General features: G+C 49.6%; 1 protein-coding gene across 44 annotated transcripts in view; it reads left to right on the top strand.

The window, feature by feature from the left end:
- Positions 1–25,225, top strand: part of EPB41L1 (erythrocyte membrane protein band 4.1 like 1) — a 177,856-nt gene that overhangs the window by 124,593 nt on the left and 28,038 nt on the right. For 17 of the 44 annotated variants that reach the window (XM_063633638.1, XM_063633631.1, XM_063633630.1 and 14 more), the window contains exons 6-13: positions 2,192–2,267; positions 5,025–5,243; positions 7,588–7,675; positions 8,254–8,406; positions 10,172–10,269; positions 10,517–10,692; positions 14,405–14,553; positions 18,059–18,241. In XM_063633638.1, coding sequence (XP_063489708.1) covers positions 2,192–2,267; positions 5,025–5,243; positions 7,588–7,675; positions 8,254–8,406; positions 10,172–10,269; positions 10,517–10,692; positions 14,405–14,553; positions 18,059–18,241 — 1,142 coding nt within the window. Of the gene's footprint in view, positions 1–2,191; positions 2,268–5,024; positions 5,244–7,587; positions 7,676–8,253; positions 8,407–10,171; positions 10,270–10,516; positions 10,693–14,404; positions 14,554–15,523; positions 15,560–18,058; positions 18,242–21,075; positions 21,181–25,225 lie in introns of all 44 variants that reach the window. The other 27 variants (XM_063633632.1, XM_063633613.1, XM_055266196.2 and 24 more) reach the window with 4 other exon arrangements.

Raw genomic sequence — 25,225 nt, 5'->3', positions numbered from 1 at the left:
AGTCTCGATCCCTAGCAAGCACCTTATCCAGCATAGCCAGCATAGCCCAGGCCTGGTGGATGTCACTCCTTGTAGCCATCCCAAGTCATCGAGTAATAGTCTCGATCCCTAGCAAGCACCTTATCCAGGAGAGCCACAGTCTCTGCCTCTACCCCTGTAACTTCCAGCCATTTATCCTCATCCTACCTTCTGGTGCCCCAGTGGAGCAATTTTTTGCCCTCTGTGACAGCATCTCAGCCTTCTGAAGGTGGCGCCATTGGTCCTTGTGGCCTGAGCTTCAGAGTTGGGTGTATCTCCTCCCAAACCTCAGTGCACCTGGGGCAAGGTAGAGCAAAGTAGGGCACCTGGGACAAGCTCTCCACCTCTCTGGGACCCTGCTTCTCCTTGGCCAGTGGATTAGTAGTTCTTGCCTCATGAAGTGGGGGTGACAGTTCAATGACATATGTATGGACAGCACCAAGCACATAGTAGGTGCTCAGTAGCTGTTTTCTTTTTGCTTCCCTGAGGCAATCTGGTGTGATGGTTAAGCAGACAGACACTGAGGCCAGACTGCCTGGATTTGAATGTTAGCTTCATCTGCTTCTTGTGTTGACTGTGCCTTGGTTTCCTTCTCTGTAAAGCAGGGTAATGCTAGTGCTTGTATCTACGTTGTTGTGAGGGTTAAATGAGTATTACATGTAGAATGGTGCCTGCACACAGTAGCACCCAGTACGTATTAGCTACTTATTATTATTATTGATTATTACCATTATTATTCCTGAGGTAGGAATTCCTGAGACTATTGTTATTCCTTGAAGCTGCTCTTTCCAAGGAGTCAGTGTGGTCAGGAGCCTGGGCTCTGGGGCCAGATGGCCAGAGTTAGGATCCCCATTCTCTACCACTGACTAGCGGAGTGACCCTGAGAGAGTGACTTAACCTCTCAGAATTCATCTATAAAAAAGAAAGTCAACTTCAGGATGATTATGAAGATCAAACCCCTATACATGTGCATAAAGTTCTTAGCAAGCACAGTGACTGGCATCTAGTAAGAGTTTGAGATGTGACATCTGTGTGGTGCAGATGGTGGTTACCGCAGAGACAAGGATGGTAGTGACGATGTGGCCTCCAGTGGTCCATGACGACAGCCCTGCCATGGATGGGCCTCACTTTCTCACTTTGTCAGGGGCCATTTTGAGCCTGGAACCTGAAATGTCCCAGGGGTGGTCTGACCATTGTTGCGGATATGTAGACTTTCGCTAATTTTGTCCAGTACCTCATATCTACCTGCCTTCATCCCCTCTCAAGTGGCCACCCCTTCTCTGGGCTTGCAGAGCTTGCTTCCAGCTATAACCTCAGCCTTTATTCCCCTGTGTATCTTCTTAGATGTGTACCATTGGTTTTTCACATCTAAGTGTGGAGGTTAGCATTTATTCCCCTAAAATATCCCTTTGTTACCTTTAGCCCATTATATTTGCCTTTTAGGTCTTGTTTATAATCTAATCCTGTCATCTGAGATGGAGTCAACATGATACAGGGCAGAGTTTTCCAACATGTGTTCTGAGAAACATTAATCTTTCAGGATGCTCTGTGAAAAATGGATACAACAGATCAAATCATTTTTGGAAATTCTTGAATGCATGTTCCCCTCAGAGAGTTGCAATGCACAGTGGCAGGGTGAGGGCTTTGACAAGTCCAAATTTAGGAAACCTGTTTAATGTGGTATTATCTAGACTTTTTTCTTATCATTAACATCCTGTGACCCAGACTAGGGTGTAGACCAAGGAGCCAGGTGGCCTGGGTTTGAACCCCAGCATTGCCACCTCCAAGTGGGGTAACCTTGGGCTGACTAGTTTACTGCCTGGGCCTCAGCGTCTTCATCTATAAAATGGGGCTAATCATAGGGCTTACTCATGGGGTTGTGGTGAGCTTTACTGAAGTAATGTTTGTAAAGCAGTTAACAGTGTGCCTGGCATGCAGAGTCAGTTTTCTTTCTTTCTTTCTACCTTCCTTCCTACTGCTAGCTCACAAGTCTCTTAACCTGGGCCTCAGTTTGCTAATCTGTCAAATGGGAATAATGTTCCAGCCTTCCTGATTGGATTGTCCCGAGATTATAGATGGGAGAAAACTTTGAAAAACTGCCCATAGGATGGTGCATCTGGACCACCCAGTGGGGTGTTAGGGCCTCACTGATCTCTCTCGCATCTCCTCTCAGGTAGCCCCTGGAATTTTGCCTTCACAGTCAAGTTCTACCCGCCTGATCCTGCCCAGCTGACAGAAGACATCACAAGGTGAGGGCTGTGGAGGGAGAGACAGGTGTGCTGGCTGTGTGGGACTATGGATGAGGGCCCCTGGCCCTGGGGACACAGGCAGTATGTGACAGCAGCTGCAAATGCAGTCGTCTACCAAGGTCAGGCAGACAGCATCATACACAGGAAGCCGACTCATTGTAAGAAACACAGTGATGCAAGCACAGTGGTCAGTGGCAGCTGACCCTTGACGTCAGAGGAGGAGGTATCACAGGGAACTGTGGGGCCCCTTGTAGATTTAAGAGGACAGAAGCCACCTAAAACTGTTGCTGTTCCCCTCCGGGCCATCATTGTCATGTAGGAATTGAGCCTGATTGTTGAAACGAACCTGGAGATTAAAGAATATAAACCACAGTTCTAAATGTTGGCAGCAAATGTAAACTTTAAAAAAACATAGCATGGGCCATCTCTGGGTGGGACATACCAAACCTGTGTGAAGGCTGCTGTGCTGGGTGAGCCACCAGTTTGCAGCATTGGGAATATGGAGGGGACAGAATGGGATTCCTTTGAACATAGGACTTTGGTCTGCATGCCACTCTGTGCACACGTCAGGCACGTGGAAGTCAAGTGGGGCTTGGGACTCCTCACAGAGAAAAGCCTGGGCTGTTGGGGCAAGCGTGGACTGTGTGTGCAGTCTCGTTGTGCCTCAGGGCCAGTAGATAACATGGCCTGAAGATTGGAAATGAGTGCAAAGCATCCTTCAGGATGGGAGCTTCCGTGGGGTTATCCCATTTCTGGAAACCAGAACAGGGGGACGCCCTTCTCTTAAGCCCTTTCCAAAGAGATAGTCTCACTTCATGATATCCTGAGGCTGTGTCATCCAGGTGATGGGCCTTATACCCAACATAAAATACGGGCTTGGAGTTCCCCTACAGCAGGGGAAGGGCTCCTAAGCCAGCCCCTCTCTCCCATTGGGTCCCTCCTTCATCTTCATGTTGATTGCCTGTTTGCCAGGCCATCGACCAAGGTCAAGGTGCTGACTCTGGCCTTGGGAGATAAGACAGATATCCCTGGAACAGATCAGGCCTGGGCTTTGGCATCATTAGTCCTAGTTCTGAGCCCTGAGGTCAGGTGCGGGCTAATGTGGCAGCAGCAGGATCTGAAACTCCATTCCCAAGTGGACTGTGTAGGTTAGGCCAGCATAGCCTCAATCCTCCTGGTCTTCCCTACTGATACCTCTCCTGTTTGTGCCAGACCCTGGGCACTGTGCTTCCAGGGACACCAGGAGGGAAGTTAGGCCTGCCTAGCACAGATGGCCCCAGGAGATGGGTGCTATAGCAGCTGATTTCGCCAAAAATAGTTAGGCCCGAAATAAACTGGTCAAAATGACAAATTGATTGAAATGAAAGATTGGTCAGAATATTTGGCAGTGATTTCTGAATTTTGAGACTTTTGGACAGAATGCCCATAAGCCTGTGATGTTTGAGCTGCTACTGATTCTGAGTCTATGCCTTGGTCCTGGGCGCACACTGAGGCTGCACATACTTTTTGCCAGGACTTCAGTTCTGACTGTGAAATAATGTCACCAAGTAGTAAGAATTATATTAAGTAAAAGATACTTAAAAGAAAAAAGCCCAGATGTGGTGGCTCACACCTGTAATCCCAGCACTTTGGGAGACAATGGCAGGAAGATTGCTTGAGACCAGGCGTTTGAGACCAGTCTGGGCAATATGGTGAAACCCTGTCTCCACAAAAAATACAAAAGTTATCTGGGCGTGGTGGCATGTGGCTGTAATCCCAGCTACTCAGGAGGCTGAGACAGGAGAATCGCTTGAACCTGAGAGGCAGAGGTTGCAGTGAGCTGAGATTGCACCACTGCACTCCAGCCTGGGTGACAGAGTGAGACTCCATCTCAAAAAAAAAAAAGAAAAAGAAAAAGAAATAAGCAGTTGAAAAAAAATGGTGAAACAACAAAAATGGACAGGGAGGCATCGCTGGCTAAAAATGAAACTTTTTTTTTTAATACATAGTAACCAAAAAAGCAATAAAAATGGTTTTAAATGGTTCTAAAATTGTAAAATCATCCAAGTGTGCATAAAAGTTATAAAAAATCATGGCCTGGTAGTTGGAAATGTTTCTTTAAATCAATTTGTTTTCAGACAATTTACTTAGAGCTGGAGGCAAAATAAGAAATTTTTGGGAAAGCATTGGCAAGTAGGTTCATCTGGGACATGGAATACAATGTGAAAGTTAAAATGAATGGGGTAGAGTCACATGTACTGACATGGGAGGGCTCTAAGGCCTGGGTGTGAAAAAGTGAGCTATTAGAATCAGAGACAGCATTTGATGCCATTTACAGGTAAGAAACACCCACAAATCAAAACCACATACATTTCTGGTCATCAAGAGGAAATTTAGAGTCACCTCTAAAGTGTGAATTTTTCCACGACATGAATACAGTATATTACTTGTATAATTAAAACTGCACGACATTTTGTAATGGCCAAACCAGCAAAGTAGTCCTATTTAGCTTGAAATTGAGTTAGAAATTGAAAATGCTCTCATAATGGAAAACAAATCCCTCAAATTTAGAAATGCACAAAAATGCTTAAAGTCATGTGAAATGTTGCAAAACCATCTCATGAGACATACCCAGATTGTCAATATATGAAGCGCCAATGTCTACAAACATCCTTCTCTGCTGAGCTGTGTTCTGTTTGGTTCTAATGGACAGCTGTGCTTGGGGGATCTAGGGAGGAGTAGGGCCCTGTGCCCATGCTGGCTCTCCCCTATCTCCAGATACTACCTGTGCCTGCAGCTGCGGGCAGACATCATCACGGGCCGGCTGCCGTGCTCCTTTGTCACGCATGCCCTACTGGGCTCCTACGCTGTGCAGGCTGAGCTGGGTGATTATGATGCTGAGGAGCATGTGGGCAACTATGTCAGTGAGCTCCGCTTCGCCCCTAACCAGACCCGGGAGCTGGAGGAGAGGATCATGGAGCTGCATAAGACATACAGGTAAGAGGGTGCCAGCCAGGGCCTTCCGTGGCTCCTTGGCCAGTGGGAGCCTTCCTTGCAGGCCTGAATGTCCTAGGCCACCACATACTGTGCTGTTTGTACCCCACCTGGCTCTGCCCCTAGCTTGAGGTATATCTGAGAGCAAATCATCTCTGTAAATAGGAATGATAGTGACTGGCTGTGTGGCCTTGATGACCTTTTGGGACCCAAGTTTCTTAAGCTCCTCTATGGTTGTGATAATTCCCTGTCCTTGGCCTCTGAGAATAAGTTCATCTGCCAGCTGGAGAAAGTAATCACTACTGTGTCTCTGAGTAAGTGTCCTCATGTCTAGATCTTGGTGTAGAGTTCAAAAGTTTGGACCCGAAAGCCAGCCTGCTAGGGTTCCTATACTGGCTCTGCCACTTTCTAACTAGAGGATCTCAGGAAGCTCATTTCACTTCCTATGCTTTGGTTTCCTCATCTATTCAAGGTGGATGCTGTTAAACCCACCTTGTAGGATTTCTGGGAAGCCTAAATAGCACATATTAAAGGCACACTGCATGTTGGCTGTTAGTGTTGCTGTCTGTGGATCGAGGGGTTGAACAGTCGATCGTGCAGGGGAAAGTACCTCGTTCCAGCAGTTGGACGATAATTAACTAGTGTGATTGTAGGCTGGTTATTTAACCTATCTAAGCCCCATTTTTCACCTGTATATGCACAAAGTTAGATTATCAGTGTCTCTCAACTATTGGCATTTGGGGCAGGAGAATTCATTGTGCAGAATGTTCAGCATCCCTGGGACCCAGTAAATGCCCATAACACCTTCTCAGTCATTGTAAAAACCCTGATACTCCCCTTTGCCATTGCTTCTCTACGGGTTCCCCTGGAGAGGAACCCTTGGAACTAAATGATTTGTAGGGTCCTTTTAAGCTGGAAGTATTCGGGGCTGTAAGTCCAGGATTGTTATGGGGACTCAACATAATTAATAATGTGAAGGTGCATTATAAACTGTAAAGTGCGGCACCCAGGGAAAGGAGTATGGTGATATTGTCTCATTACTATTGAGGATGGAGGGAATTAGGAGGCTTTTGTTCTGTGGGCGTCATCTGGAGAGGAGGGCTACAGTCAGATGTGGAGGGATCGTGTACATGGGGAAGAGCCTGCTGGGGTGTGATGAATGCTAGGTCAAGGGTGGCAAATGCTGTCTCTGAGTCGCACACTAACTCTGCTTTGTTAATAGTGACTGCTGTGGTGTTGTGTTGAGTAGGACACTGATTCCCTACAATGCCCAGGTTAGCACTGTCCACCTGGGCATAGGAATAGGGAGTAGTGGCCTGCCTGCCATCTATTTGTCATCCCTGTCCTAGATAGCAAGACATCTTAGGATTTGCAGAGTCATAATAATTCAGAGAAAGATGTTCAGATCAATATGGGCTGGAGAAATACTAAGGGCTATCCCTAAAGCTCTTTGGACCTAAAGCACACTGACATCTCGTGTCCAAGTATCCTACACAGCAGCCCAGAGGTAGACAGGTCACAGGAAACTGAGGCCTGGAGGATACACAAGACCTGTAATGAAGTGATTAGGAGCATAAACTCTGAAGTCACATTGTCGAGATTCAAATCCTGACTCTTCTCCTTCATAGCAGTGTGACCTTAGACAAGTTACTCAATGTCTCTGTGCCAGTTTTCTCATCTGTAAAATGAGAATAATAATAATAATACCTATTTTACAGAGTTGTTATGAGGATTCAGTGAGTTAATACGTGTAAAGTGCTTAGAACAGTAACCAGCACATAGTACTCAATAAATGTTTGCTGTGACTAAGTATAAAATGTAGTCCAAGTTTCCTGGCAGCCAAAGCAAAGAAGGAACTTGATTAATTACATAACTCTTCTTTTTGGAAAGGAGAATGTACACCTGTTCCTTAGGAGAGATTAAGTGGCTTCTGATACTAAATTCTGCAAGAAATATCCTATGTGGGTAATAATTTAGGAGCCCCTGGCTGGTTATAATGAACAATGTCCTTAACAATGGTTTTACAGTCATGGAAAAGTAGAATTTATAGCTCACAGTCAACTCAGTGGCAGAATGAGGCAAAAATCCTGACTCCGAGCTCAGCCCTTGTATGCTCCCTGGACTAACAAGACTGGACTTGAGCTTTGGCAGAAGTTGGGGGTTGGGTGGGCTGAAGTGGGAGTTAGGGTACACGCTCCTGCTCTGAGGGCTGAGGGAAAAGATTAGGGTGAGGCTCAGCCTATTTGACTTCCTAGAATCATGGGTTCTGATGGTGGATACCTTTGTACAGCAGGACTCAAGCCTGGGCCTTTCCCTTGGTCACCTGTGATCACTTTCTTTCCCTCAGGGGGATGACCCCGGGAGAAGCAGAAATCCACTTCTTAGAGAATGCCAAGAAGCTTTCCATGTACGGAGTAGACCTGCACCATGCCAAGGTACCACTGGCTTCCTGGGTTCCCCTAGTGTCTGGGTGGTGCCCCCAAAGAATTATCAGGCCTTTCCCTAGGGCTTGGTGTGCCAGACCCTGTGTTACCTCCAACTTGAAACCTTTTCTGTTCTCATTCTCATTCCTCGAAGTTCCATAACCTTTTATTTTCTCATGATCTGTATCATTTTCTCCATGTATTTTATTTATGAACCTGTTTGAGCCACCGCTAGATTGGGAGCATTGTGGGAGAAAGATGTAGGCCTTAGTTTATTTCTGTATCCCTAGCACCTGGCACATAGCCTGGCACAAAGTGTGTGCCACTAAATATTTGCTGGGTGAATGAATGATTGATTGACAGAGCAAATGATCAAACAAGTGAGTGGGTGAAAAAATACCTAAATGGATGAGTGAATGACTGAATGACTATGGGAGGGATTAGTCAGTGGGACTCCAGTGTGGAGGCTCTAACCCTGCTCCTGAGAGCTCGTCACAAGCAGCGCACAGGGTGGTGTTTTTGGGGTGGGTGGCAGGCTGTCCCCAGGCATGGACCCTGGGCTTCCCATTCCATGGTCTCTTCTCATGCAGGACTCTGAGGGCATCGACATCATGTTAGGCGTTTGTGCCAATGGCCTGCTCATTTACCGAGACCGGCTGAGAATCAACCGCTTTGCCTGGCCCAAGATCCTCAAGATCTCCTACAAGAGGAGTAACTTCTATATCAAGATCCGGCCTGGGGAGGTGAGCCTGCCTTGGGGAAGCACTCCTCCTCACCAGAATCAATTAGAACGGAGTGGACCCTGGCAGCTGGGCCTGGGCTGCCAACACACACACACACACACACACACACACACACACACACACACACACACACACAGAGAGAGAGAGAGAGAGAGAGGAGCCTAAATAAAAGTATAACCACATATGGCCAGGTGCGGTGGCTCACACCTGTAATTCCAGCACTTTAGAAGGCCGAGGCAGGTGGATCACATGAGGTCAGGAGTTCGAGACCAGCCTGGCCAACATGGTGAAACTCCATCTCTACTAAAAATACAAAATTAGCTGGCACTGCACTCCAGCCTGGGTGACAGAGCAAAACTCAGTCTCAAAAAAAAAAAAAAGGAGAAAAAAAAAAAGAAGTATAACTACATACATTCAGGTCACACAGATAAATGAATACATGTCTGTGTAAAGTTCATGTATTTAGGTGTTGTAAGTATGGAAGTTTGTACACATTTTAAGATACACAGACTCGACTACACACACAACACACACAAATGCAAACATGTATACATCTACACCTCTTTTCCTTCAATTCCCCACATCTCACCCATCAAAAAGCCCATTTGGTTGTACCTGTAGAATAAACATGAACCCATCTGCTTCTCTTCCTCTCTGTCACACCCGCCTCCAGCAGCCCCCGTCTTTCACCTGTGCCTATGAGGGCCTTCTCACTGCCCTCCCTTGCCTCTGGTGCTCTCCAGGCCATTTTCCTCATAGCTGCTAGAGAGATCTTAAAAAGTACCTTAAATCAGATCATGGCAAGCCCACTGCCCCTTCCCACCCACACCCTTGCTTACACCTTTCAGGAACTCTGTTTAGCTCTTGAGCTAAACTTCAAACTCCTTCCATGGCCACCTACCTCTCCCACCTATCCCTTGCCACACTGCCCCACGCCCAAGGTGCTTTAGCCTCTTTGGCCTTGAGATCTTTGAATAAGTCAAGCCCTTTCCTGCCTGAGTGCTTTGCATTTGATGTTTCCTCTACCTGAAAGTGTCTCCCCCTCTCACTTCTCACATAGCTGGTTCCTTCCCATTCTTCAAATGTCAGCTCAAGATCACCTAGATCTAGGTCTAGAGGGGATCCCCTGCTCTTCCTTAGATGACAGGAGCCCCTATGCCTTCCCAGTTCTGCTGTACCACACATCTCCCTTCATTCCCCTTGTAGCCCTGATCAGTGTCTGCAATTATCTTGTTTGCTTATTTATTATTGGAGTCCCCCTTCCCCCACTAGAATCTTCTGCCTTGGTCTCCATGTATCTCTAGTGTTTAGCACTGGACCCGTCACAGAGTAAGGGCTCAATCACCCTTATTGATTCCGTGAATGAACAGGCCAAAGTCGCAGATGCCTGAGAAGAGTTCAGAAAGGATGACTCACGTCTGTAATCCCAACATTTTGGGAGGCTGAGGTGGGAGGATTGCTTGAGCCCAGGAGTCGGAGACCAGCCTAGGCAACATAGTGAGACTCATTCTCTACAAAAAATTAGCTGGTGTGGTGTCATCTGACTGTAGTCCCAGCTACTTGGGAGGCTGAGGCAGGAGGATCTCTTGAGCCCAGGAATTCAAGGTTACAGTGAGCTATGATTGTACCACCGCACTCCACCCTGGGCAAATGATCAAGACCCTGTGTCTCAAAAAAACATTAAACAAATAAAAAACACAAAGAATGGGCTAGTGGCAAGAGTGAGCTCAGGCCCTGCCTCTAACCTGCCCTTTTGTTTTTCCAGTATGAGCAATTTGAGAGCACAATTGGCTTTAAGCTCCCAAACCATCGATCAGCCAAGAGACTGTGGAAGGTCTGCATTGAGCACCACACATTCTTCCGGTGAGCCTGACCTTGGATGGGGTAATGGGGATGGGGCAGAGGCCATGTGTATGGAGGGGAGCAGGGGGAGGAGTTAGTGAGAACTCTAGGAAAGTCCTCCACCCTTTCCCCAAGTCCCTCCCTTCCTGGACCACTTTGAATTGTTGTAGTTGGTGGGGTAGTGGGATGAAAGGCCAGCTGTGGTCTAACCTTGGGCCTGGCAGTGCAGGTCTGATTCCCCCTCCTCCTCTGCATCCCTCTGCTCTAGGCTGGTGTCCCCTGAGCCCCCACCCAAGGGCTTCCTGGTGATGGGCTCCAAGTTCCGGTACAGTGGGAGGACCCAGGCACAGACTCGCCAGGCCAGCGCCCTCATTGACCGGCCTGCACCCTTCTTTGAGCGTTCTTCCAGCAAACGGTACACCATGTCCCGCAGCCTTGATGGAGGTATGGCCCAAATTGGAGGGCTGAGGGGGAATGGTCTTTAGAGGGAACTGGGGGAGTGGGCATGCTGGGTTCTGCAGAATGAGCAGGAAAATGGTAGACGCATCCTAAGTTCATCTGCACCAGGCTGGCCCCTCAAGACCAGTGCTGTCCCTGGGCAGCTCTTGGTGGCTTAGTCCCAACCTGGAGCTCACTCCCACTTGAGATGTGACAGTACCACTTTCTGGATTCCCCACAACTTCCCTGACTCGTGGTCTTTTGGGGTCCCAGGTTTAGCCATATGGTTTGGGCCACCTACCCAAGAAGCTTAGCAATCCACCGGTCTAACCTGTGGTCTAACCTTGGGCCTGGCAGTGCAGGTCTGATTCACCCTCCTCCCCTGCATCCCTCTGCTGCAGGCTGGTGTCCCCTGCACTGGTCGTCATCATACTAGGAGAATAGTGTCTTATGACTGCAGTGTGGAGCTGATGATGCCTTATCTGCTGGGAGGCCAGGGCATTGTTCTTGGTCATTCTTTTGGTTCTACTGGGCTCTGGGCTGATTGACAATCTAACCACATGGCACTCTCCACTGTCCCCATTTCTGTTGGACTGGTGGGTGCCCTTAACGTCAATGAAAACTGGCCCTATATAGTCCTGTAGCAAGCAGACAGGGCTTAAAATGTGGTGCACAAACCACGTCTCATCAGAGTCGCCTGTGAGATTGTTAAGCACGAAAATTCCCAGGTTTTGCCCCAGACTTGCTAAATCAGCACCCTTCAGGGCCCAAGTCTCTCCCCAGGATGTACACACTAGAGTTTGTAGGTGATGTTCAGAAGTCACATGGGGCACTGGGGAGATTCAGAATTATGCAGATCTGAGTTCAAATCTGAGCTTGACAGTCACCGTGGGCTGTTCTCTGGACACTGGAAGTGGTTCATAAATATCTGAATGAATGGATGGGTGACCTTAAGCAATTTATTTAACTCCCTGAGCCTATTTCCTCTTCTACAAAACATATAGTACCTACTTCGCTGTGTTCTAGGGAAAACTAAATGAGATCATGCCTAGAAAATATTCTGTGGCATATAGTAGTACCTTAAGAAATTGTACCCATCATTATTGTTTTTAGGTTTGTAGAGAGTGGCTTAAAGGTGGCAAGTGGGGGCTGGGCGCGGTGGCTCATGCCTGTAATCCCAGCACTTTGGGAGGCCAAGGCAGGCAGATCACCTGAGGTCAGGAGTTCGAGACCACCTTACCAATATGATGAAACCCCATCTCTACTAAAAATACAAAAATTAGCCGGGCATGGTGGCATGCGCCTGTAATTTCAGCTACTCGGGAGGCTGAAACAGGAGAATTGCCTGGATCCAGGAGGCAGAGATTGCAGTGAGCTGAGATCACACCATTGTACTCCAGCCTGGGCAACAGAACGAGACTCCGTCTCAAAAAAATTTTTTTAAAATAAAAAATAAAAAGGCCAGGCATGGTGGCTCACGCCTATAATCCCAACACTTTGGGAAGCCAAGGCGGGTGGATCAAAAGGTCAAGAGATCAAGACCATCCTGGCCAACATGGTGAAACCCTGTCTCTACTAAAAATACAAAGATTAGCCGGGCATGGTGGTGGGCGCCTGTAGTCCCAGCTACTCGGGAGGCTCAGGCAGGAGAATCACTTGAACCCGGGAGGCGGAGGTTGCAGTGAGCCGAGATTGCACCACTGCACCCTAGCCTAGTGACAGAGCAAGACTCCGTCTCCAAAAAAAAAAAAAAAAAAAGGTGGAAAGTGGGGACTTGGGTAGGGAAACCGTGGATACTCCCAGAAAACCTTGGGGCAGGCCTCCAGGCAAGTTAGTTCTACTTATATTTTCTGAGTGTTATATGTGTGCCAGGCCTTGTGTTGAGTCCTGGGTATAGTATTTAGAGTGAATAGGTTTGGCCCTTTCCTTTGAGGAGCTCATAGAATAGCAGGTTTTAAGCATTTGTTGTGGTTCAAGCAATGGGAAAAGCATGTGTAGAATGTAGAGTAGCCATGAGGAGGGAGGAATTAAGTCTAGAAGGGGCAGAAATGGCTCTGCAGAAAGAGTGCCAACTGGGCAGGGTTTTGAAGGATACCTAGGAGTTTGCCAGGTGATTAAGAAAGTCTGATACTTTTTCTGGTATATGAAAATGAGACCTGTCTCAGGACTCCTGTGCATGTTTGAAAGATGTGTAGTTCTGCTAGGGTTCGTCTGAGGCTGAAGAAGCTCCTTCTTCTCCTCGGGTAGACAGAGGACTGACAACTGGGGTTTATGCAAAGGGAAAGGTCCCTCCCCTGTAGCTTCCATTACTATGTCAGGAGCTAAATGAAGTCCAGATTCTGTCAGGCAGCAGAGGTTAGCCCAGAGCTGGGGAAGCTCATCGGAGAGGAACAGAAGCATGGACTCTAAGCCAGCAGGCCTCGGTCCCTGTCCCAGCTCACCAAAAGGTCACCAGTGGGATACTTCCCCCCTTGATGTCTCCAGTCATCCTCTGTAAAATGGGGATAAGTCAGTCCCATTCCAGCCATCAACATAGGGTACTGTGTATATCAAACGAAATATATGCATAAATGCGTACTTTGCAAAGTGAGTGTATATGAATAGAAAGGATAATTATCCTCTTTTTAAAATCTAGGCCAACCCCAAGGATAATCTGAGCTGTGGTTATTTTAAACCCGTGTTTTTCAGCCTATTTTCCACCAAGACACAATCCATGGGCATAGTCGGATTATGCCCAATGCCTGATGCGAAGTCTAGTTCCACCCCTTCCTTTCCTATTCAGAAAAGCATTTTGAAATACCAGTGAGTGAGAAAGGTGTTATTGCAGGCATCTCCCCGAATTCTCTTTAATTTATAAAGAAGGTAAATCAGTTGCAAATTTTAGGACTTTAGCTTTCACTAGTAAAGCTAATCTCACAATATTTGTGTGTTGCTAAATGATGAGCAAGTGAGTATTCTCACAACCACCACAACCAAAACAGCAACATTTATGGGCCGCCATTGACAGAAGGCTCACTCTGTGCCAGCCACTCTTCCATAAATATTTATATATATTAGCTTGTTCATTCCTCACCTCCGCTTTCTAAAGCAGGCACTGCTTCTAGATGAGGAAACCAAGACCCAGAAATATTATGTAACTCACCCAAGGTCACACAGTCAAGAAGAGATGGATTTGAGATTTTTTTTTTTTTTTTGAGACAGAGTCTCGCTGTCGCCCAGGCTGGAGTGCAGTGGCGTGATCTCGGCTCACTGCAGGCTCCGCCCCCCCGGGGTTCACACCATTCTCCTGCCTCAGCCTCCCGAGTAGCTGGGACTACAGGCGCCCGCCACCTCGCCCGGCTAATTTTTTGTATTTTTAGTAGAGACGGGGTTTCACTGTGTTAGTCAGGATGGTCTCGATCTCCTGACCTCGTGATCCGCCCGCCTCTGCCTCCCAAAGTGCTGGGATTACAGGCGTGAGCCACCGCGCCCGGCGGATTTGAGATTTGAACCCAGGCTCTAGTGCTGTAGAAACCAGGAAGGAGTCCTGGGCTGGGAGGCAGCTCTGACACTCACTGGCCAGGTGATCAGAAGTCTACTTCACCCCTCTGGGCAACGGGTGAGGGGTGTGGAAGAGTTGGCTCCACTCCCGGCGTGGTTGGGCAGGGCTGGGCTGGTTCTCTCTCTGTTCTCTGGGAGGGGTCTCACATGGTTGCCTGGCTATCTCCACCCACTTCAGCAGAGTTCTCCCGCCCAGCCTCTGTCAGCGAGAACCATGATGCAGGGCCTGATAGTGACAAGCGGGATGAGGATGGCGAGTCTGGGGGGCGACGGTCAGAGGCCGAGGAGGGAGAGGTCAGGACTCCAACCAAGATCAAGGAGCTAAAGGTAGGAGCCTGGCTTTCTCGTACCCTCTGCCCTGGGGATCAGGAGGCTGACCTGAGGTCTAGCCTCGGCCTTGGCCTTCACGTGCCTCCAGCTGTGGCCAAGCACCCTTGCTATGGAGTGCACCATGGCAGGGCCTTGCCTTTGGGTCATCTCTCAATACCTGGCCCTTGCCGGGATGGGGTGGGCGTGGGAGTGGGCATGCTGTCTGCCCTGTACTCTCCCCAGCTTTGCCCTGCTTTTCCAGAGGGGCTCTCTGTCCCCTATAGGACTCAGGCCTCCTTTTGCATGCTCTTAATTTGCGCCTTTGACTGAGATCTGGATCTGCACCGCTCTCTTCCTCCTCAGAGCATGACCAGGTGTCACCAACAGCTCTCAGGAGTATGAGGTTCAAGTGTGTCCCCTTCCTATTTCCCCATGCCCCACTCAGGTGCACACACACACTCCCAGTATCTGTGTGTACACGCTCATGCAGGAGTGCATGACCTTAGCCTCACACACATTTAATAACAGATGTATGCACCCGTCACCCTTAGATCCATGCACACAGATGTGCAGACAACATGCATACACACAGGTGTGTATACACACAGGCCAGGGAGAGCTTCCTCTTGGTATAGTTGTTCAGCAGGTTTCTTTCCATCTACCTTGTGAGCACAGGGTCTTGAACATGCTCCCACTGACAGCAAGAGACAGGAAACCCCATTCTCACATCCCATCTGCCCAGTGTGGCTCCGCCCACTTGGCCTCTAGTTCCCTTCTCTGCCTTCCTGGGACAGCGCCCTGCTTCACACCTGTACCTTCTTCTGACTACCTCACTGCCCTGCTGGTGGCCCACCCAGCTGCCCTGGCCTCCACTTGGTCAAGTGTGAGTGCTCTGGGCTCCTTGCCGGACCAAGCCCATCGTGGTATCTCTAATCCATCTGCTCTACTGACCCTGCTGCTTTCTTTCCCTCCTACCACATCCCACTAGCCGGAGCAGGAAACCACGCCGAGACACAAGCAGGAGGTACTGCATGGGACCTGTCCCTCCCTACCCAGCTGTTCCCATCCCTAGCTCATTTGTCACCATCCCACAGTCCATCCCAGGCTCACTTTCCTGGCACCATCTCAGCTTCAACTTCATCTCTGCTCCTCAGTCATCCCCCTCTGCAGCCGTCCTTGCTCCCCACTCCACCACCCGCTAAGCTTATCTCTCCAGCTCCCTTCTTAGACTCTCCTGGCCAATCGGCCATCTCTCCCTCCTTCCTCAGCCCTCCCACCCTCTCCCCAGCTCACCCGGTCCTCCATACTTGCAGCTCACCTGCTGACCATCCCACCTGCACCACCAGCTCTTCCAGGCCATTCTGTGCTTTCATTTAGCACATCTCCCCTGACCCACCCCTTCCCTAGATTCATCTCCTCCCCGACAGCCCTGTTTGGTCTCGCCTCCATCTCATCTGTGTCCCCTGTGTCCTCACCCCTAGCTTCTTTTTGTATCTATTGGCAGCCAGATGTGGGAGTGGGGATTGGGGTGGGGGAGGGAGGTGCCTCAGAGCACATCTGCATCTGCCCCAACTCCAGTCCTACACCTCCCCCAGGCAGGGTCGACTACTGCTCAGCTATGGCAAAAACCTCCTCCTTTTCTCCTTTCCTCGTCTTCTTCCCATTTGTTGCTTCCCCAAATTATTCCTTCCATGTTAACCACTTCTTCCCTCTCACACAGTCACAAACTCTTCATCTGAACTTTAACTGCAAGAGAGGTGGGTTTATTCTTGGGCTGCCAAGGGAAAGGGCCAGAGGCTGGGACATAAGAAGAGCCTTGCCTTGGAGTCCTGAGATCTGGGTTTCAACCCCACTTCTGCCACCAACTCTTTGAAGGTCTTGGGAAATTCCCCTCAGGCCCCAGTCCCCTGTCTGCACAGCAAAGCATTCAGACTAGGTTTCTCCAATGCCCTTAACCTTTAAGGATCCCAGGATCCCAGGATCCCACTGCTCCCCACAGCCTTCACGGACATAACACACCCACGGAGGCAGTGGGGCAGGTTTGCGATGGAAGACAACAAGCCACATCTCAGGTTGAGACTCACTACCCATTGCAGCCCAAACCCTCTCCCTGTGCAAGCACCATCAGGTTTGACTTCTCAGACAGCCATTGTCCAGAGGGCAGCTCAGCTTGGGAAGGGATGCCCGAGGAACAGACAGATGTCTGGAGGGAAAGCAGGAGCCTCACTGGGATTGGTTTCCTTCCTGAGGTAGCTTAGGAGTCAGCCATAGTGGATCCTTGGGTACCAGAGATGAGCCCAGGGGAAGATTCTAGCTTTGTCCAAGGGTAAGCCTACCTTCCAGTGGTTCTTCCAGAAGTACCTGATCTGACTTTAATAAGCTGAGATTGTCCATTTCTTGTCCTGAATTGAGTTAACATGAATTTTTAAGCAGCCTTGCAGATAAGCGTCCTTGGGCTGCCAGCCACCACTTTGCCTCAGAAGTAGCCAGATAAATAGCTTTGGCAGGTTCCTGCCAGCTCCTGCACAAAGCTCGTCCTCCCTTGACCTGAGGAGATGACTCTGTCATGCTGCACTGGCTTGAGCACAGACTTGGTAGTTTAATGGGGAACACTACCCATATAGGTAGAATCCTACAACTCCGGCTATACCTGGCTCAATTCTTGTGTCCAGCCGTGGGACTTACTGCTCTTCTTCCTGGTCTCTAATTCTCCTAATCTTCCCGAACACTCCACAGCATTCTAGTTTCTCTGTCTGGCTGTATCTCACCCTGTCTGCTATTGGTGAGTCAGTACCTGAAAGGTATCTGGAAGGTCCAGGGTGGTTGGGGAAGGTAGTGGCCCATTACAGAGGAGACTAGATGCAATTTTTTCCTGCCCCTGGTCCCTAGTGTGGGAGCTTGGCCATTCTTCTGGATGTCCCTGGCTTGAGGAGGATCTGTACTGTGGGCCTCCTCAGGGCCTGGGCAGTTGTGCATGTTGGGCTAGGAAGGGCCCAGACTGGACATCCTGCTAAGTATAGTGGCCCAAGTCCCGGCCAGAAAGTGGACACTGGGATCCAGGAGGGATCTAGGAGGCCCCTGAATGAGCCAGAGCAGCCCAGTGAACAGGATTAGTGAGTTATTATAGCTCTTTGGCAGTTGCCACCTGCTATGCCTTAGCTGTAACAGAGGGAAGTCGCCTCTGTGACTAAGACCGGGCTTATAGCACCAAAAGGAACTCACCCAGACCTGTGGGCTTTGGGTAGAGGTTGGCTGTTCAGAGGCTGTAGAGCCAGGCAAGGGAGAAGCAAAGGTGGCTTGACTAGACATCTCCTCTTTTTCATCTTCAGTGCTCTGTGCCTTGGGATGTGCACCTGTTGGGGTGGTTCGTCTCTGGGGCTGCCATGAGGGTGACACAGGTCAGAGTGGGAATCACGTTGCTGGTGGAGGGTGGTGATGGTGACTGCTGCCATCATCCCTGCACCCTGCATCCCCTGCTTGGAGCTGTTGCCCTAACACCACCACCCTCTCCATCTGTCCCTAGTTCTTAGACAAGCCAGAGGACGTCTTGCTGAAGCACCAGGCCAGCATCAATGAGCTTAAGAGGACCCTGAAGGAGCCCAACAGCAAACTCATCCACCGGGATCGAGACTGGGAACGGGAGCGCAGGCTGCCCTCCTCCCCCGCCTCCCCCTCCCCCAAGGGCACCCCTGAGAAAGCCAGTGAGGTAGGTGTCGCCCTGAACCCCTCGATAGGGGCCTTGGGTAAAGAGGCATTGGGTTGCTACATCCTGACTTACACTTATCCTCCACACCAATATGCTTCCCCCATTGCTGCTTAGGGGCTGGTGGGGATGGAGAGCGTGGTAGATTAGGCTGAGGGAGATGAATTCACTAAATCTTGGAATCCTGGGTCCTGGAGACCAACTTAAAACATGAAAAACTCAAGACTCATGGTAGCTTGGCGTACTCCCCTTCCATCAGCCCGAGTATAATGGGGAAGGGGTGCTGGTTAGAAATGCAGGTTTCAGGGCCCCAGCCCAGACCTACTCAATCAGATATTTGGACTCAGTGCTGGCATCAGCATTTGGACAAGTGCTGCAGAGGCTTTTCATGCACACTACATTTTGAGAATCCCAATAGCTCTCTCCAGAACCAGACCCTGTTGCGCCTATTGTGAAAACACGGATCGGGGTGTGGTCCCTCCTAGAAGGGGCTTCGGAGTCCACTGGAGGGGAATGGGCCCTTCACAGAAATCAGACCTGCTTCTCAGGCTTCAGAAAAGGATCTCACATGACCTGCCTTTCTGAGTGGAAAGAGTGGGGTGTTTTCTTGATTGAAGAAGAGATGAAGTTAGGATTTGGGGAAGCCCTGCATTTAGACTCTCAAGTCAGTATTTTTAGCCCTTGCTAAATCTTGGCAAAATTTACCCCAGTTTATACTTAGGTGTTTTCTCCCTGAAGCTATTGCTTACTGGTCTCAAACCCAATTGTGGTGTAGACTTACACTGCCTGGATTTGAATTCTGGCTCCGCTGCCTGCCAGCTGGATGACTTTGGGCTTGTTACTTAACCTCTCTGAGACTCGTCGGGTAGAGATAATAAAAGCACCTACTTCATGGGGATGCTGTAAGGATTAAACGAGATAATGCACATAGAGGGACTAGCAGAGTACCTTGATGCGCAGTGTGAGTTATTGTTTCACTTGAGAGTTCCAGACTCTTCCACAGAGGAGGTTAACTTCAAATCAGGATAAAGAAAGCATGTTTCAATCCAAAGTGTTAAAGTCAAGCATACTAATTTAACTAGAGGCATTCACAGATGACTTTTCTTTAACAAATAAAATTCCCCTTTCCTAAATAAAATAAAAGTTGAAAGGGCCCTGGGAACCTGCTCAGAACTTTCATTTTACAGATAGGGGCTCTGAGACCCAGAAAGAGGAAGGACTTATTCAGTGTCGTAGCTGATGGAAGAGGAGCCAGAACCCAATTTTCTTGTGACCCAGGCTATTGTATTTGCTATTAAATCACAGCTGCCTAGGAGCAAGACCAAATTACATAAAGACCAGGTAGAGAGTCAATTGTATGTGTGCTGCCCCCTAATGCTTTGAAAATTGGTGATGCACCCATGATCTAATTAGCAGAGCATTTTATTGGATCAGTGCTACCATGGCCTGAACCTTCCAGATAACAGACGGCTTTGTCTAGTAAGGCATAAGTCCAGAAAGAGCTACTGGGGTGGCTTTCTGGTTTGTGAGTCACAGAATTAGGGATGCTTTGGGGGCCTTTAAGGCTGGTGCCGTGGAAGAAGGGCAGACCTCTGCATCCATGAAGGGCCTCTGTTTGCCTCTGGCACAAGCAAGACCCTGGGCTGGGTGGCGGAGGCTGGTCTAGTGATCCAGTGAACAGCACCCTCTTCTGCCCTTCAGCGTGGCCTCTAATCAATCCTGATGTGGGCTGGCCAAGCTTGGCCTGGCTGTGGGCGAGGTGGGATGCAGAGGCTACTGAAAGAGTGAGTCTCCAGAAGAGAAGGGGAGGATGAGCCCTGGGAAGTGAGGTCTGCAGCTCTGGAGTGTCTCAGTGTAGCCTGGTGTAGGGTGTGCCCCACCTGCTGGTGATAGCTGGAACTGCTAGAAGATGGGTCTTACTAAAAGGTACAATCTGCTCCACCTCCCAGCCCCGCTCAGCCCCAAGGAGTATAGTCCACTGCTGGAAAGATCTGTGGTCCAGGAGCTCACTCTGGAGCTATGGACCATTCAGAACTGGCTTACAGGCCCCCTTGGCATTTAGGGGCCTTTGAAGATTTGGGAGATGGGGAGGTGCCATAGACAAGGATTGACTGGCTCCTTGGGTGAGTAACTTCCCCTTTCTGAGCCGCATTGCCTAGTCCATCTACAGGAGGACCAAAATGGTCATTCCATAGGGTAGTTGGGAAAGTGGAGTGAAATAATGAATATAAAAGCACTTTCTCAACTGGAAGGTGCTGGGCAGTCATGGGGCTATTGCTGTGGTGACTAGAATCCCTGATCCCAAAATCAGTTTTGTGGGGGGCATCCTGAAGATGCCTGTGTCATCCAGAATTCCTAGCAGCCTCCTCGTATATTGTTGGGCCTCATCTGGGCCAAGGGGAAAACAGAGGGAACTTTAACTGTTCCCATTTGCCAAACCCAAGTTTCAGTGTTTAAAGGGGGCTGTAATCCAAACTGCAGGATTGAACCATAGCCTAAGCCAGAGACATCTGGAGCCAGAGTCTAAACGGTATGGCTCCAACATTTCTGAATGAGAGTGGGCAGGCCATGGGGGAAGGGCACTAGGGCTGACTGTGGGCCTCCCTCCCTTAAGTGGCTCAGAAGGGCAGTCCCTCCCGAGCTCACCCCACAGAGTGGCTACTCCCTGACCTAATCCACAAATCCTACAGATGTGGGACTTAAAAAGCTGGGCTATTTATGGACTTTGTGTGTGTGTCTCTCTCTCCTACTTTTTCTCTCTCCCTCTCTTCCTGTCTCTGTCTCTCCTTCCCTTCCTCCCTCTTCCCCTTTCCTCTGGCTCTGGGCCTCCCCTGCAGTCCCAGAGGACCCAGGACATCTCTCAGCAGGACTTGGTACCTGAGCCTGGAGCAGCCGCAGGCTTGGAAGTGTTCACTCAGAAAAGCCTTGCAGCATCTCCTGAGGTTACTGTCTTCACCTTCCTCTGTGCCCCTTCCTCCTGCCCACCCAGAACCACCCTCTGTGGTCTTAAGAAAACCCTTTCTCTGGGGTGAGGGGAATGTACCAGATTCTGCCAAGCACATGGAAGCAATGGGTAACCCATGCTGTCCCCATGCTGTGATAAGGAAATGTCCCCATCCCAGAGATCCATAAAGGGCCAGCCCCTCCCTCATCCATTGTTTCTCAGGAGGGACAGGACTGCAACCATTCTGGGAAGACAGAACAGCCTGCATTGCCTTTGGCCTTGAAGGAGAGGCAGGAATGATCTCCCTCTTTCAGGCCCTGGTGAGGCAGGTGACTCTAGAGGCAGGCTCTGACTTCTATGCTTAGGGTCAGGGGTCATGCTAGAGGCAGGCTCTGACTTCTATGCTTAGGATCAGGGGTCATGGCACCCAAATGCCTTCTGCCTTAAGGTCTTGTCTCTGTTCAGAAGCCTGAATGGTCTAGCAGTGGCTAGTTAGGGCATGACATTCCAGGCATCTCCTGCCTGTGTCTTCTCTGAACTCCCCTGGAGCTTGGACCCATCAAGGAGGCAGTCAAAAGTGGACATCTTTCTCTAAGGAGTATCCTTAGGGTTGTAGAGAGATTGGTCAGGCAAGTGTTTGAAATGAGGAGGCCATTGCTTCTATGCCCAGGGCGGCAGCAAGTGGAGGGCTCTTTGAACTTCCTGTGGCCCTGCATGGATGCTGGGCGTAGAATCCAGGCCCAGGCAGGAGGCTGCACTCCCTCCTCTGATGGGATTTCATGGACTGTCAGGGTTGGAAGGTACTGAGCGATCATCTGGGCAGAACTTTCTTCCCCGATATCTGCCGCTCCCCTGTTGATGTATGCTCTCCTCTGAGGGCCTGTACCTTTCTCCATTCTCAGAGAAAACTTCTGTAGCTGCTGCAAACGTGCTGGGACTTTAAGAAAGACATAAATGAGCTACATAAGTGATAAAACATAAGTCATACTTCTACTCTATGAATTTTTCCTCAATCTAAAAATAAAAACAAAACTATCTGCATACTCTCTTGAGGGAAATGGGACAGGAGTCAACAGCATACCAAGGACAGGGCCAGAGAGATGCCCTGGACACAGAGATGCTCCTGTGACCAAGGACAGGTGCCCGTTTGGGGAGCAGAGCCCACAACCTGCACCCCACCCCCCCATCATTCTCCTGCAAATGTCCATCCAGCCTCTTCCACAGCAGGCACTTTTGCTGTCCTTGGCGGCAGCCCATTAACTATTGGGAAGTTTTCGTGTTGAATTAAAACCTGCCTTTTCAAATCAGCAGCCTGTAGGTCTCATTCTGCCTGCTGGTGCCCACTGCCGCTCTGCATCCTCCTCCAGGCCAGCCCTTAGGAGACTTGAACACCTCCCCTTCCCTAGAACACTTCACTCTCTTCCCACTTTCTCCCAGGACATGGTTTCTGGAGGGCCTCTTACCCTGGACCCCCTCCTCTTATAAAGGGCAGGCCTGGCCAGACATGGTGGCTCACGCCTGTAATTCCAGCACTTTGGGAGACTGAGTTGGGCGGATCACCTGAGGTCAGGAGTTCGAGACCAGCCTGGCCAAAATGGTGAAACCCATCTCTGCTAAAAATACAAATGATAATAATAATAAGCCGGGCGTGGTGGCGCGTGCCTGTAATCCCAGCTACTGGGGAGGCTGAGGCAGGAGAATCGCTTGAACTCGGGAGGCAGCTGTGTCAGTGAGTCAAGATCACGCCACTGCACTCCAGCCTGGACGACAGAGCAAAACTCCATCTCAAAAAAAAAAAAAAAAGGCAGGCCCCAAAATGTGACCCAGAGCTCCAGGAGGGGCCTGAACAGCCTGGAGTCAGGAGGACAGCCAGGCTGGAGAGTTTCCTGTCTGTGCCTTGGGTGCAGACAGCTGTGAGCCCAACTGGCTCTGTTTCTCCCCACCCCTGTTGCTAGCTTCTCTTGCTGCAGTGCCCCTATCTGACGGCAGGGGGCGCTCTGAGCAAGGCACCGACGGTCCCCTGGCTCGAGAAAGAATGGCTGCAGGGCTGCGGCTACCTGGGGCTACCCTAACATTATCCCATCTTGTGATTCGGGTTAGAACGACTTTCACGTCAACCCCTGGGGCCAGGTGTGTGGCTCTACCTGTGCCTTGGCACCGTAGAAGTTTTTTTCTTTTTTGTTCAGTTTTCTTTTCCTCTTCAGGATCCTACGTTTTACTTTGTCCCCTGCTGCTCAGCCTGTGATCTTGCGCATGGCCTCTCCCCTCTGGGATACCGTTTCCCCTTCTGAAATAAGGATAACGATATCTGCTTCACAAGTTGCCATTTGGATTAAATTTAATAACTTAGACAAAGGGCTGGCATTGCCTGGCACATAGCAACTAACAATCACTATACGTTTCCCCTTTCTTCCTGCAGTCTTACTTTTCATTCTCTGCCAGCACCTGCGCCACTCACTCTTGCTTATCTAGCCTAGTTGCTAGTTAGAATTGGGGCAGGAATGTTCCAGAAGGAGGCGCATTGACTAGCTTTGGCCATCATTGCCAGGCAGATGTCAGTACAGCTGGAATGGAGGCAGCTGAAGGAACCTACTTCTCAAGGAAATGAGCAAAGGGACCTAGCTTCCGTAGGCTCTCAAAGCACGTCCCTTTGGGATGGTTCAGGAGCTGTGGTCCTGAAGGCTTAATGACCTGAAGTAAAAGCTCAGAAACCCACCCCAGACTTTACCTAGACCTTCCCCCCTTCCTTTTATCTCGCTTTCCCATGGACAAGATTATTTTAATGGGTTCTGATTCCCTGACAATCAGAGAGATTTTCTCAAAACACAGTGGGGAACAGAGGGTTTATGATGCTCTCTTGGGCCTTCAAATGTTTCAGATCTTATGGGATCTGACAGACTCCTCTCTGTGGGGTGGGATTAGCAGACTCCTCACCAAGTCATAACCTGAAAAGGAGCCCAAGGTCATATAAACCTTCCCCCTTCTGCTGCCAGGAGCAGTTTTGGGCATGTCTCCCTGTGGAGGTGGTCATGGTAGGGTGGAGAGGACACACTTCACAGAACTTGACGTCAGAGACTGAGTTCAAGGCCTGCCTTTCCACTTGCTCCCTGTATGGCCTTGGGCAAGATGCTTCTCCAGGTCTCAGTTTCCATATCTGTATCACGAGGGGATCTAGTTGGGGCAGTGAGGAGGGAGGTACCTCAGGGCATTAAGGCCGCCTACACCCCCAACTTTACCAGGGCAGCTCTGTATTTCTGTCACATAGCCGACTTGCATTAAAATTTTGTGGGAAGTATCCTGTGGCCACAAGATGAAAAACCCAATGACCTTCCTGCTTTTCTAACCACCCTAGAAGTCCACCATCCCCTCCCAGGCATTGTTTGAAGAACTCTTGGGGGAGGTAGAGGCTATTGGGAGATGGCTTAACAGTGCTGCGATCTGGTGCTTTTTTTTTTTTTTTTTTTTTGAGATGGAGTTTTGCACTTGTTGCCCAGGCTGGAGTGCAAGTGCAATGGTGCGATCTCTGCTCACCGCCACCTCTGCCCCACAGGTTCAAGCAATTCTCGTGCCTCAGCCTCCCAAAGTGCTGGGATTACAGGTGTGGGCCACCGCGCCTGGCCTTTTTTTTTTTTTTTTTTTTTTTTTTAGACGGAGTCTCGCTCTGTCACCAGGCTGGAGTGCAGTGGCACAGTCTCAGCTCACTGCAACCTCCACCTCCCAGGTTAAAGCAATTCTCCTGCCTCAGCCTCCCAAGTAGCTGGGATTACAGGTGGGGCATGCCACCATGTCTGGCTAATTTTTTGTATTTTTAGTAGAGATGGGGTTTCACCATGTTGGCCAGGATGGTCTTGATCTCTTGACCTCATGATCTGCCAGCCTCAGCCTCCCAAAGTGCTGAGATTACAGGCGTGAGCCACCACGCTTGCCCTCTGGTGCTTTTGATGCACGATGATGCTTAGATCTTTAACTCTCTCCCTTCCTTGATGCATTCTATTCAGTCCTTTTCTCTCTTTCTATGGATTTTGTTAGAATTAGAATGGGCC

This window comes from Symphalangus syndactylus, chromosome 24 (genome assembly GCF_028878055.3).
Source record: "Symphalangus syndactylus isolate Jambi chromosome 24, NHGRI_mSymSyn1-v2.1_pri, whole genome shotgun sequence".
Taxonomy (NCBI): Eukaryota; Metazoa; Chordata; class Mammalia; order Primates; family Hylobatidae; genus Symphalangus; species Symphalangus syndactylus.
This window is presented reverse-complemented; position numbering and strand designations above follow the sequence as displayed.